The 14,474-nt window shown below is 36.4% G+C and overlaps 1 protein-coding gene across 1 annotated transcript in view; it reads left to right on the forward strand.

Moving 5' to 3' along the window:
- The window catches only part of AVEN (apoptosis and caspase activation inhibitor), a 103,695-nt gene that overhangs the window by 17,978 nt on the left and 71,243 nt on the right, over positions 1–14,474 (forward strand). Inside the window, exon 2 of the mRNA XM_074824481.1 lies at positions 6,325–6,505. Coding sequence (XP_074680582.1) covers positions 6,325–6,505 — 181 coding nt within the window. The remainder of the gene's footprint in view (positions 1–6,324; positions 6,506–14,474) is intronic.

A 14,474-nucleotide genomic window follows, 5' to 3' on the forward strand; every position in this document is an offset into this window, starting at 1 on the left:
CATATTTACCTTGTTAATTCACTGTTGGTACTTCTTTTTATTTTTTATTTTTAAAACTAAATTCCTGTTTGTCTATACCATTGTGAATTGTGTTTCAAACTCTGTCACTGAATTTCAGCTGTCTGTCTAGGCAACTTCATAAAGATAATGTTCTGTATTATTTCTTGTATGTAAGGACATCTTGATTCTAAACACTTACAGACTTGCATCAGTATCAATAAAATTGCACTAGTACTTTGTCTTTTGTAAAATAATAGCAGTAATCTAAGAAATATGTTTAAAAACGCACTTCTGCTTTCATTTGCCATAATTCTGAATATACTATTTTTCTTTAATATACTACACAGTTCGTCTTTTAGAGAGCCCATTAAATTTCCACTGCAATGAATCAGATAATGTGTTCCTTTGCCAACTTTAGATTTAATGTTAATAAATCTCTAATTACTTACAAGACAGAGAAGAGGGACATATATCTAGGGGTTGTAATTAGGTGAATGTGGAAAATCAGAGCAACTTTTTTGAAGATTATTATACTATATATAACTATCATAAGGTATAAGCCTATCAATCATTGTGATAGAGAAAATTAAGCTGTCAGGGGATTCTCCTGTACCTTTCTGGATTTGAGATTAAAAAAAAGTGCATTTAATGAGCACTGTTACAAAAAAAATGAAATCTTTTTGAGACTGTGTTGTATTCATATTGTGCTAAAATAATCGCTGGTGTAATCTAACTGCTCCTGTTTGGTTACACCAGCAATAACTTTGAACCATGAAATTAAAAGCAGGTATGTCTTTCCAAGAGGATTTTTAAGTCATTACAATGTAACTGTAAGTCTTTCACATTTCCACTTATGTCTGCCTAGAGGAACCACTCAATAGGTAATATCAGCCAAGCTACCTTACTTATTGTCACTCACGCAAGCCTTTGTGTACGAACTTTTATTCTGCAAAACAATTTAAAGTGTAGAGATTATGAACTGCTTTGTTGCTTAATTATATATGGTCTTTTGACCCTATGACTTACAAATTCCATGTGTGAGAATTTACTGTAACAGATGCCGCTCAGCTTGGGATGAGGAGAGGAGAAATTGTCTCTGCACAGACACCTCGCTATTTTAAATAGAAATGAGGAAAAGATACATGCCCATTTATGATGCAGCTAATAGTCTAGCTCAGATTCAACCCATAGGATATTTTCATTTTGTCTTGCTAGCCTTTTCCCCTGATGAGAAGAGAAACTGGGAATGAGACAGATAAACCTGAATGTCATGGCACTTGGCCATGGCCTTACAGCACTTTCTAAGAAGGTAAGAGGGAATCAAGACAAGTTTACTCAGGGAATTGGTGTGTGCTGTTGCTGGCTGGGAAAGCAGCAAATGTAGGGAGTCTATGCCTCACAGTGGCTAACTATTTATTGTGGACTCTGTGTGGACATGCAGAATGTCTGGGGTATTGTAGGTAAGTGTCCTTAATAAAGAATGGAAAAGATTAAGGAAATGTGTATGGTTTTGAGAGGTGTAACATTCAAAACAGTAATACAAAAGATGCAGTCGAAAAGGGGAAAAGTAGTACTTGATCAATATAATTGGAAAGATAAAATGAAAAGGTTATTGTATAAATTTGGGAAGAAGGTGAAGGAGAAAAATAACTATGCTCTTTCTAACAGATTAACAAAAAAATGCAGACTGTGTTTTTATATGTCTGTAAAGTGACATTCGAAGGAAGAAAATTGGGAGAAATACTACAAAATAAACAAGAACCGAAGTCTAATAATGCATGATACCTACATAATGGGGAAGGGCAGTTTGCCCAGAGAAAGGCAAGCTGAACGTGTGTTGTTTCTGTGTTCCTCCCAGACACTATAGAATATTCTGAGTACTGACAAAGATTAAATGTTTTAAACTTTTCTTAGAGTTAATAGAACTGAGCAGGAAGAGGGCTGTAAGTCTTAATCCCATGGCTTCTTAAGGGTAATAAATAACAAGTTTAGAAAGTCTTAATGGAAGCTCTGACTTTTAATGCATTTTTAGTTGTTTGTTTGTTTTTTTTTTAAAGGGCTGTGAATTTGACAATTCTTGTTGAGTGCACGCGTATGCTTAACATGCTAGGATTGACTGTGCTTACAGTGAAGAGTGGTTGAGTAATTGAAGCAGGATGTAAGAGGTCACTGTTGCACTTTCTTCATTGTGTACTTCAGCCTTGGTTTAGTCCAAACCACTCTGGGTTCCAGGGAAGTGCAGAAGGATGACCCCAGGGGAAATTGCCTGTTCAGAACAATGTTTACTTCATTTTGACACCTTCATTCTGAACCATGTGCGTCAAAATGTTCTTGTCTGTAAGAAAAGTCAAACAGAAAGCCTGCTTTCCTGTTTTTTCTCAATACCATACTGTCCCCGACCCTGTATGCAGAATTAGTGTCTAAAGGAGGGTATACTGAAATAGCCTTTTGCTGTGGTAGAGACTGTAGATTGGGGTCATGTGTGCTATCCATTTTGCTTTCCTTCAGAAGGGAAGCAGAGTCATAGGCTCTGGTAAAGGATGAAAATACATTCCTTGGTGGAAGACCCCAAATCATGCAAGCTGCTCTGCAGGAGAGCTGGGCTCTTTCACTATTGTGTGAATGATTTTGATTAACTTGGTGTTTAGGCAGAACACTGTGTATATTCTTTTGTTCTGATAGGCAAAACAGCCTGAAGGTTTCCTGGTTTTGTTCAAATGGACTTTTGCATGCTTTCCCCACTTTCAAAATTTCAATGAAATGTGCAAATGGTAATGCATGTAATACTATCTGAAACAGAGGCACAACAGATAAATATTATACCTCCTGTGGTATCACGGTGTGTTATACCACTGAGCAGTAATGTGTAGATGTAGTTCAATACTGTTTAAAGGCATAAGTTTTTCTCCTTACCTGAGTAATACTGTTTTAAAGGTTATATTTGTGTTGACTTTTAAAATTTGTTTCAGCTTGTATCTTTTGTTATTTGAGGATGGGGCAGGAGGGAAGCTATTTTACTTCATTACACATAGGACAGATGTTTGCTCTGTACTGATTAAGACTCATTTTTAGTAAGATACGATGACAATGGTAGCAGCATATAGTCTAGCTGAATAGGCAGCTAAGACAAAAGTAATGAAAATTTGTGTTTACGTGTTTCTGAGGTTGTTATTTTAGACGGTAGCTGTCTCACGTGAGATGGTAGAAGCAAATTAATCTCTTCACTGATCAGAGGTTTTTTTATGTATTTGATAATTTTAATGCCGAAGACTCATCTTTAAGTTGTTTGAATGTTGAATATTCAAATGTGATTATTTGCAGTTTTATCTTGTAGCACGGCAGTGCATCATGTAAAATTTTCCATTAAATATTTATTGGAAATGTATTTGAAGTTTACTCATTTCAGAAGTAAACCTCAGGACAGTACTTGGGGAGCCAAGCTGCACAACTGCTATTAACACTCGTGAGAATTTGTGGTTTATTTCTTAAAGTTCAAGTTAACAATTTTACTTCTAAGAAATGAAATTTCCTTGAGGTGTGTTGTATAATATAGCTAATAACAGAATGTGAAAAAGAATTTAGTCCAGTTTAAGAGAAAACATTTGAATCCATGTTAGTTTACTGGAAGCCTGTTAAAATAAGAAGGTAATACTCCTGTTTTGTTTATGTTGACAGCTGAAAGGAGTGAATCCTTTAAACATGTAGTAATTATATGTAACACCATAGTTGCCCAAGGTGATTCTGATATTTTCTTAAAAGCAAAGCACAACATAAATCTATCTTGCTTTCACTTGTGAATTCTATAAACTCCAAGTTATTTTGAGCACAGACTTTCACTAGGTTTGCTGGATTATAGCAAACCATTCAATTTATAGGAGACGAACAGAGGAGAAACAAATTAGTTCTTATGTTGATATAAGTGGATTTGGCCTTTGTTCTGTGGAAACTATAGCTCTGGATCAGTCCCCAGTAATACAGAGTTGTGACTTTATCCCCTTGCTCATGCAAACAACGATTTGTCTGCAGCAGCCATTTTAGTATATTTATCTGATTAATAGAAAGTAGAGAGAATTTACCTAAAATTCGCACAGAATATTTTCCTTCTTAGCTCTTTGACAACTGGGAATATATTTGTATAATTATGACAGCTTTTAATATGTTTTTAAGATCTTCGATGATTTACTATTCCTTCATGCTGTTCCTTACCACATCTCTCAAACACTGCTGAAAGAAGCTTGTTTATGAGGATTGGTGGATTATTTTTCTTGGAAAGTCATTATTCTAGTTCTACTTGTATGATATGCTGGGCAGTCCAGACATCAAACATGGGAGAACCTAACTCTCACAACTGTGTTTGAAGATGCTTTGCCTTTCAGTGGATATTTGTGTAAAAGCCGTGAAACAGGCTTCACAGCTACTTCTGGTCATTTTTAATATTTTTTTCAGAACTAAGGAGTAGTAATGCTCCACTGTCCACAAACTGCTACTTCCTGCTTTTTTGTCTGTGTCGGTCTTGTTTTTGTGATGTACTTGATGTACAATACCAAATACAGTATTTGGTATGCAACAGGGAGTTATTTGGTGTTGATAGGGGTTTTTTCTGTTGTGTAATTGGATGCTAAAGGAACATGAAAATCTTAAACAGTTTGTCTTTGTCTAGCTGAGCCAAAATGTAACTACAAAATTTTCTGCAGACTAGTTAAGCCTTCTTCACGATGGATTTCTAAAACCAGTCTAAAACATGAGTTGCATGGCCCTATGTCCTTTCTTGACCTATGAAAGTAACTCACCGATTATAAAACAAGTTAATGAAGTGATGGTGGTTTGTTCCTGATAGTGGCTTTGTGCAGTTGTTTTTACCAGGTTATCCAATGTTGTACCAGTATGTAAGTCCACAGTATGTGCTTATAAAAACCCTAATGTTTTAGAAACACAGTAACTACTAGAGATTTCAGTAATCTTTCTGAACAAGATGTTGCAGCTCTTCACTTACAAGGGGGTATTTTTAAGCATAAATAATTGCTCTTCACATTTATTTCAGGATTACATTAGTTTTAAACTGTCAAAGCCAAGGTCCTCCTTAAAGCCAGTGTCTGGTGGTGAGCTGTAAGAGTGCTTTGGCTTATGGATATGTACTGACTTACCAAAAGGTAGCTTGCTTTTTAAATTATTTTAGACCGAATGGGGATGGCTTTAAGCTTTACAGCAGCGTAGATAAATTTGAATTTCACTGCTGTGATTATGAAGAATATACTTATTTGTTGGGACAGTAAAGTTTAATTTTATGGTGGCAGCACACTGTGGTTTGTGAAAGGATGGAGTAAAGGAGAGAAGAGAGAGCGGAGCTGTCAGCAGGAATGTTTGGGAGCAGACACAGTGGGTATCTCTTCTTTCTTGACTCCCTTACTCCAATCTCTTCAGAGCTTTAGACCTCTGCAAAAAGTATCTTGTGCAGAACCTTTCTGGTTGTTCTCAGTTCTCCTCTTGCCTGTTGAGTGCTCCTTCCTCCAGGAAGCAAACCTTTCTGTTTTCTGAACCGATAGTCATTCCAACTGAACCCCAAGCTCTGGGAGAGGAGAGCTCTGTTGATACAGAGGATTCAAGGGAGGGGAGATTTTTCCATGGCTGTTGACTACTTGTGGCAAATGCCTATTTTGGTTGTGTCTTAAGCTGACTCTGCAATGAGTTCTTTTGACCCTACAGCTTTTCAAGACTTTGGGCTAGTAGATTGACTGCCAGCAGTCTATTTAATTTTTTCATGTATGTTTCCATAAAATGGCTGTCATGAAGGAAATAATTTGATGAATTTATCCATATTACTTGAGTTAAGACCCTGTAGTTGGTTATAATGGAAACTCTTACATAGATCACCCTTTCGGATGTTTTTCTGCAGTATTTGTTATCTTCTTCCTATTCTGCTCTACAAACATCAGTTGTTTCAGTTATCATCTGTATCACTGCAACACTTGGACGGAGATATTGTGATTAAATTCTCAGTTCTGCTCCCTACACATTACTCTCCGTTTCAGGAAGGAAGGTGTTCGTTATGGGCTTCCAGAATAGGAGCGAAACCAGTGGAACTTGCATCAGTGTCACTGCTTGACCTCTGTAAGAACTGAAGCCTCACTAGGTGCTTTTAATTATACTGTTGATGTATTACATACAGTTCAGGAAGATGGTAGCACCTGATCTAAAATTTTGACCAGGATCCAGGCTGATTTGTCTTTCTGTGTGTTAGAGTTTGTACTTAAACTGAGACTGTTTAAATACAGAACAAAATGCTATTGAGTTGCAGTGGCTTAACTGTCCATTTAAATGTCACAGGTAGAAGAGGATGATGATACTGAATCACGAAAGGAAGAAGAGAAGGAAGAACTGACAAGGTATTCAAGAAGAAAGATTTTTTCCAACTGGAGCCGCTATGAGGATACAGAAAAAGAGGGACGGAGTGAATATGGGGAATCACAGAGAGGAACAGACTTCAGTGTTTTGCTTAGCTCAGCAGGTAAGCATTTTCTGCTCTATAGATAGTTTTTTAGTTTTTCATTTTGAAACATTACTGCTTTTCTGGCTATTGTCCTTGATGATGAAACAGGACCCTAGAATACCATTCCTATCTGCCTCTAAGTCTGCCATTGATGTATTTAGGAGTGTTCAAAGTCTCCATGGGAGCAGCCCATTTTTCCAGAAAACAAAGAAGGTTGCTAGTATGGCTAAACACAGCAAAGCAGTCAAACAGCTGCTTGCTGTTGTTTGTTTTGACAAAGATTTGTAATCAGCACTGTACAGATGTGTGTATGAATAGCAAGGGTTACTCCCCTGAAAATAAAGCTCAGTTGTTTTCCCCTCTTCAAAGGAGATAATAGAAGGAGGAGGTGGAGGGATAGGCTGTACTAGATCTTATTTTTTTAGCTATACGTGAATAGTATAGGCAGTTGCACAAAAACCAGTTACCTAAAATTATTTTAGAAACTCTTGATGTGCCATTGTGTTGGAATACCATTCAGTAAAAAGCTGCAAACAATGTATTACAGGGTTTTTTTGAGCAACTTGGAAGCTCTGAAATCTCTCAAATCTAAATAACTGGATTTTTCAGCCACAACTTGGAGGGGTAAGTTAGAAATTATCTACAGCAAAGAAACAAGGATCAGATCTTTCTTTCTCTGTGCCAAAATCAATTTCTGAAGTTCAGTTTTGCATGAACATTGCAGAATTGGGCCTAAATTTCCAGTCTTAATCATAGGATCATGAGATATGTATTGACTTCTCTGAATGGTATTGTTGCATGGCAAACATCGTTGGAGTCCACATGCCTGGTATGGACCTCAGAGCTGGATAGGTAACATAGCCTGGAGAGCAAAGTAGATATCACAACTCAAAGCTTTTTAAATCAAGAGACCTACCTTGAGCTTCATGTTGCCATGGTTCAGCTTTTTAAAACAAACTTTAATATCTCTATACTTAGCCTTCCGAATATCTTTAAAATGTTCTGATGAATAGTATTTTTGAACTGAGTCTATAAGGAAATACTAAATATTTCTACTAATTTTCATTTTTGGTAAGTTATACTCCAATACAGTTATTACCAACCCATTTATTATACTCTGTAGATTCTCTTAATGACTAAAATGAAAATCCTGTTAGTTAGTATTCTTACTAGTTAAAAATTGTAAATCTTTCATTTAAAGAGTGCTTTATTTTAGGATATATTATGACTGTTCTTGACATTAAAACAAATTGGTAAGAAACAGCAATGAAATAAAGTACTTTCAGAGGAGGAAGAAAGTATCTTCTAAACAATAATGCAGATTTATTGAAGTCACATAAAGCAGTGTGTATTGGGGAGTTTCTTTATATGGTTTCTTTGGCTTATGTGCGAAAGCTGAGAATGCAGTTATCTTTATTTCTAGTGGTCTGAGAAGAAGCTTGCATCTCTGCTTTATTTTATAATTTTGACTTCTGTTAGTATATTGCTGTTTAGCATTCTGAAGTTTCACAATGGATCCAATTCAATTGCAACAAGCAGTTAGGGGAGTACTGGAGAGGGAATGGAGTTAAAGTGTCATTTTTCATGAATGCAAAAGCTTGGAAAGGTCTTGCAATTTACTGTTAATACACAGCAATGTAATTAATGCAGCCAGTTAAGAATCCTTTGGCAGAAGCTCAGATTAAAAACCTGTTCTCCTATGTAACATTTAGGTCCATAATATTGAAAGCAGGGTCTTTAAGGAGAATGCCATCCTTCAAGATGCAACTTGGATTTATTCCCAGAAAATATCCTGTAAATTGAATGAGATAGGGTAGAAAAAATAGTTTGGGATAATGTAGTAATAAAGACAGAATTAATGCTAATAGACAGAGTTAAATGGAGAAATTCCTGATGTCCAAGGAATTAAAGTTCCAAGCTTGGTATTTGTTTTGTAAATGTGCTTCTACATGTAATTTTCAGTTAAAATCAACCAAAACATAACAAAATGAGAAAACTAATATTCTGTGATATTGGTGTCATGTTGATAATTAGCAGGATTGGAGCTTTTAAAACTAGTACATGAACATTATTGTTGCTTAAATTAAGAAAGTAACAAGAGTTATGGGTGTTTATACTGTATTTTTATCAGTAGTAAAGGAAAGTGGGATATTTTTTCTGAGAGAGGGAGGAAGGGGTTTGCAGATATTTGCAGAGGATGAGAAGTCTTTAGGGTACTTTATGTTTTTCAATAGCTTCTGAAGACACATGCTTTTTTTTTAAATTTTTTTTCCCTGTACTTCCAGCTTGTCCCTGCCTCAAGCCAGTCTCCAGTGCAGCACTGATTCTGTCTTTTCAATCAAATATTTAGGCCTGACTGGTCCCAGACCATCTCTGACTGCACCTTGTCTCTCTGCTGTCAGCCTTTGCCTGCCTACTAATTCTTCTCACTCTCCTTTGCTTCTGTTGATTTTTCTTGTTGTCTGTGCTCCTGATTCCTGGTGGTGTGTCTTTTCTCAGTCTTTTGTTGTGAGCCACTCCCTTCCACATATATTCACTGAAATCCAACTCTGTCAGAATATTCTGTCCCTTGCTCTATCCAGTCCTGGTGATTCCCAGTTCTGAGTTGTTCTGCCTAGGATTGCTCATTTGTCTTAATTTTAATCTCATCCACTACCACATTTTCTTCTTGTGTTCCTCTTAGTTTCTTCCCACTTGTAGTCAATTCCAGTTTGTTCTTTCAAGCTTCCATTTCTAGTCTCCACTACAAGCTGTCTTCTCCATCTTCGCTCCACATGCCCTGTCAGTATACCCTAAATCCTACTCAGTTACCCAACAATATGAAGTGACAGGCTACTGTTTTCAACTATGGTAGGGATATCGGCATAGGTGAGGTTGCAGAAATATTCAAGGTGACACCACTTCTTCAGTGTTGTACCTAATGCCTGTTAAATGAAGACTTCTCTTACAGTGAATATCTGGCTCTTCACTCATAACCAAAGGTTAGAGGAAACTTAATTTAGTTGCGTTGCATGTTGAGATGACATACAAGAGGTCACTGAGGATGGACTGTTTGGTGATTGGTTGTTAAGCTGCAGCAGATCTTGCCAAAAAATATCTACAAACTCTGATTTCTAGAAGCTTGTAGCTTGGTCAAATCAGGTCAGATTTTTCACAAAATGAGCAGAGTGTATGTCTCTCATTGGAAAACATTGTTCAGCCTGATTTCAAGTTACTGATTCAGGGCAGGAAAGTGATTACAGTTTTTCAAAGGAAGAACTTGCAAGGGCTTTCTTCTCAGGTCCTTTCACGGTAGAAAAATGTGCCAGCCATTCTCTGACTTTTTTTGAAAGGTGGTGGTGAGGCGAGGGTGAAGAAAAACTACCTGAAGCGGACAATTGACATGGAAAATTTCAGACTGAATAGTTAAAAAAGCAGCTGAAAATAGTTTTAAGAAAGAACTGCCAGGTGGCTTTGATAACAGCTGATGTCACTAGCCTGACAGAGCTTCTTTGTTAGGGCTTATTATATTTGTGTGTAAAGTAGGGTGATAAGTCTGTTTCTTTCCTTTTTTTTTTTTGGCATTTTATATATATATTTAATTAGCCTTGAATATAGCAAAGCAAACTTTTCTGTATTGCTTTTGATGTCTAGCTGATGTAAACTACAAGTCCATTGTGAAGCCTTGGGGGAATATGTCTTGAATCAATTTAGTAAAAATACTGTTGAAGCGTAAAGAACAAGAGAAGTGGAAGTGATAGGATAGCCTTACTTTGCTAGAAGAATCTTGCCATGTTTGAAGAGCTGCCCTCATTTTTTGACTGATGAGGGTTAAGTGTCCCAAAATAGATTTAAGTCCTTCATTAGGTTTTTGGCTGTGAATAGACACTTTAGGTTTAAAAATACGCTTTTAAAATCTCATTACAGAGCTGATCAAAATGTATCCAGGGACCCAATCACTTTCCTTTAAATGTGGTAGGAATTACCAGTACAGCAGCCAAAAGCTGCCAACATACATGCCTCAATAACAGTTGCTGAGTTGCAGGATATGATTGTCAAGATGAAAATGTGTAATTTTGGACATGAATTTTTTCCCGTTTGTTTTTTTGGCCATGGCAGCATAATTCTGATGGCCTTAAAGGGTAAGAAAGAGAAATGCTGTGTAGATCAACCACAACTGGCAGAATGGTTTTGATATTGTAAGACTATGTATAATTTCTGTAGGCACTTGAATGCAATACAAAATGTGGAATAAAAAGAGCAGTCAGTGGAGCATAACAGTAATGAACAGTAAGTATAGCAATTGTGAGGTAGCAGTTACTTTCTGTTCCCTAAAACCCTGTTGCTTTGGGTTTTTTTAACCTCTTGCTTTTTGGGCCTCTCTGTTTAATTTTGATACCCCCATTGCAATAGATTGCTGCATTTTTGTCATTTCATGATCGATACATACATGAGAATTAGCAGTATACAGAAGACGATTGACTGTCGTGGAAAAGCTGAACAGATTAACTTGTAGGACAAGGCTTGTGTTAAAAATAGGCTTTCCTTCAATTTTTCAATCTGAGATTTGAAAAAAAAAAAAAAAAGTACAGTGAAGAGTAAATGAGTTTTCTTATTTTCGATGCTAATTCTGCTCAAACAAAAAGAATGGCAATGGCAGGGCATTGTTCGGATGCTAAAAAAGAATCCTTTGAGTTTTAAAATTCTAGAGAATAGCAGAAAATCACTTTTCTTTACAGAACTGCCTTATTGTTGATTTGGATTACTGTATATATAAGGGGTCCCACTTTCCAGTGGTATTTGCCAACATCTACTACGTTTCATTTTGTATGTCTGTTACTTGAAATTATTTCTGTCCACATGTGTCCATAGGACTCTGTTTCTGCATCTTTGTTTCTTGTACCATTGAGATATCTAGACTAATGAAGAACTGTTGTTTATCAGCTCTGAAAGCATTATTGCTCTGTGCAAAAAGTAGTGAGAAGTATTTTTTAATTATTTTTTGCATGTCTTTATGACTGTGTGTGGAATGTGTTTTCAACTAGTGCATCTTCTTTGGTCAGAAAGTCAACAGATGCAAAACTTCATATCCTTTCTGTTCACCAGGTGACATGAGCTCTGTGTAGAACACAGAGGTATTGTTTACTTCTTATTACTTATCAACAGCTTTAAAATATTAGTACCAGGTTACTGGTCTTGAAAGAAGATTACACTGTTGCAACTAAGGATTGGTAATAGGTCACTTGAATATTCCTAGTATATGCACTCCTGAAATAAACAATTAAGGGCATGTACTTCATTTGCATATTTCCTCGTGTTCTTTTTTTGCTACCTCATTCCATAAACATTCTCTGAGCTTCCCTGACGTGCTTTCCTCTCCCACATCTCCTTCTAGCCCTATTCCAGCACATCAGAACTTTACTTTCCTTTTTGATGGTTGTGCGCTAGATACCATTTTCCATCTGTGGAGACTCTTTATCCAAATGGTCTCTTTTTCACTTGCAAAGGTTTTAGTTGTGACAGTTATGCCCTGGGTGCTCTGCAGCTTTGGACTTGTTGATAGACCTGAGAGATACTGCTGGTTTATATACCTGTAGGTATCGGAAATCAGCAAAAATGCAGCCTCTCCCCCTCTCCCTCTCTCCTCCCTAGCCAAAGTAACTTTCCCAAACAAACAGGAAAAAAAAAACCTTCCACAATAAAGATTTGCAGTAAAATCACAGGACTTGGCATCAGTGGAAGCTGGTTCTCCATCTGCTCACTGCTTCCTCCTGAACTGTTCCTAACATTACAGAAATTCATCTTTTTTGTTCTAATCAGACAAGCTGTCCTTTTTTTTTTTTTTGACTGAACTAAAAATAGGAAGTGCCAGATTTTAAGTATTAATTACATTTTCTTGATAAATGTATTTTCCTGTAATAGGTAATCTGTGCTCATTATATATACTTTCATATCTGTGCCTTTTTTCCTCCTGAGTTTTATCTAAAATGTAACTAAAACTGTATGATTGAAGTATAGAAGTATAATGTGATTCCATGACTTGAATGCGTATAAATGTAGGATAACATTTCTTATTTTCATTTTAACATTCTGTTATCTTAGAACTATGTGACCATGTATGTGTTAGTGATAGTACTGCAAAACTAATGGTAAGTAATATAATTCTGAAAGGTTTCAGAGTTTCAGACAGGTTTGTATGCTTTATGATTTAGAATTGAATAGAGTAAGATTCACAGACTGAAGGGGTTAAATTTTGTTCCCATTAAAATCACTGTGGTAAGCTTTTTCCCATTTTTTTTAAATTTTTCACACCTTGATTGCACTTATTTCTTTGTGAAGTTTCAGATTTCTGGATTTATAAAGTTTTCTGACCAACATCCTTCTCTAATCTTGGGCCTTAATTTTTTGCTGTTACTATATATTGACAGTATTTCTGCTGAATTGTGTTTAAGTATGTTTAGGTTATGAAATCACAAATTAGTAAGTTTAAATGTGAAAGAATTTGTCTTTATTCCTGTCTTGCTGTTGTCATGTCTGCTACTTGAATTTGTAGGCTTGAGAGCTAGATAAAAATGTCTGCTCACCTGATTCACTGTTTCTCTTGTTTAATCATGTGCTTTGTTTCTGTAATACCCCTAAAACCAGTTCTGTCTGACTAGGCCTCATGTTGGTCATTAAGATTTTTGCCACAGTGTCATCTCTGACTTTCCTGCCAGTGAAATCCCCTAACCAAAAATTAATTACTCTGAGTCTTGTACTCAGACGGTACATTAGTATTCCAGTCTTCATTTTCAAAATTCAGTATGTTATTGTCACTACATTCCTGTTCCCTTTCTTCTATTTTTACTCCTTTTAACTTATTTTCTGCCTTTCCCCCTTCTTTCAAATTTTCTTTTTACTCCATGAACTTTGTGATATTCCTTGTTGCTGTATATTACTTTTGATTTTAATCTTTTCTTTTGGATTCCTTTTTATACTTCTGATTCTGAACCACTGTTAAATCACCTAAATTTGACCGTAAGCTTTTTGGAGCAGGGTCCTGAGCTGTTGTTAAATCACCTGCTTTTTAGAGCAGGGACTTTCTTTTGCTTGCCCGCGAAGTATTGTTTCTTTTCCAATAATGACATTAGTAGATATTACTTCTATGGTAATATTAAAAGATGATGATTGATTTGGAGGAGCTGTGTTTGTCTTAATTGTAATACTTTTGGTCCATCTCTCAGCAGCCTACATGAGAGAAAGAAATAAAAAATAGAAATTTTATAAAATTCTATAAACCCCAAATTTTTTGTTTATGGTAAGGATAAGAGTATCGGGTGTAGCAGGTTGGTTTAATTGCAGAAGTCAGACTTCATTTACTGTTCTATTTCTCATAAGGATAAATTTATTTCTAGTATCAGTTGATAAACAAAATAACTGATAGGAATGTTTCCTTGTTCATTGACGGATGCTCCAAAGCAGTGTTGTGATCAGACTCCATGTGAACCACCATCAGCAGAGACTGACAGACCTATTCTTCTAGCAAGATTCTCAGAAGTTTGTTTGCAGGGAGCAGTGCTACTTCTAAACATTGGTTTTAGAGTGAAAGAAGGGCTGTGAAGTAAGCAGTGCTCTAAAGGACACAGAGTGCCTATTTCTTCCTTAATCTCAGTTGCAGCTCCTCTTTTCTTCTTATCCTATTTGTGGTTCTCGAATTCCTCCTCATGTTTGCTACTGATGGCTTGGGCTCTCCTAGTCCTTCTCCTTTTCCTTTTAATGCTTTCTGAGTCACAGCTATTAATTTTGCCATTGTTCTTTCCCTGATCTCATCCTATTGGTCAAGAGTTCCCAGTTCCTACATCCAACTTCTAGTCTACATTTTCTCGATCCTTCCCCCACCCCATATTTTTGTACCTATCCAAATCACATGTTGGCTCTTCTATTTTGTGTTCTCTTGCCTATTGTTCGCTCTCAGCTCTCCTGGGAGTGACATCTTTGGCATTTCTGGTTGTTGTGTAGGAAGATGGCT

Source organism: Strix aluco, chromosome 4, assembly GCF_031877795.1.
Source record: "Strix aluco isolate bStrAlu1 chromosome 4, bStrAlu1.hap1, whole genome shotgun sequence".
Lineage (NCBI taxonomy): Eukaryota > Metazoa > Chordata > Aves > Strigiformes > Strigidae > Strix > Strix aluco.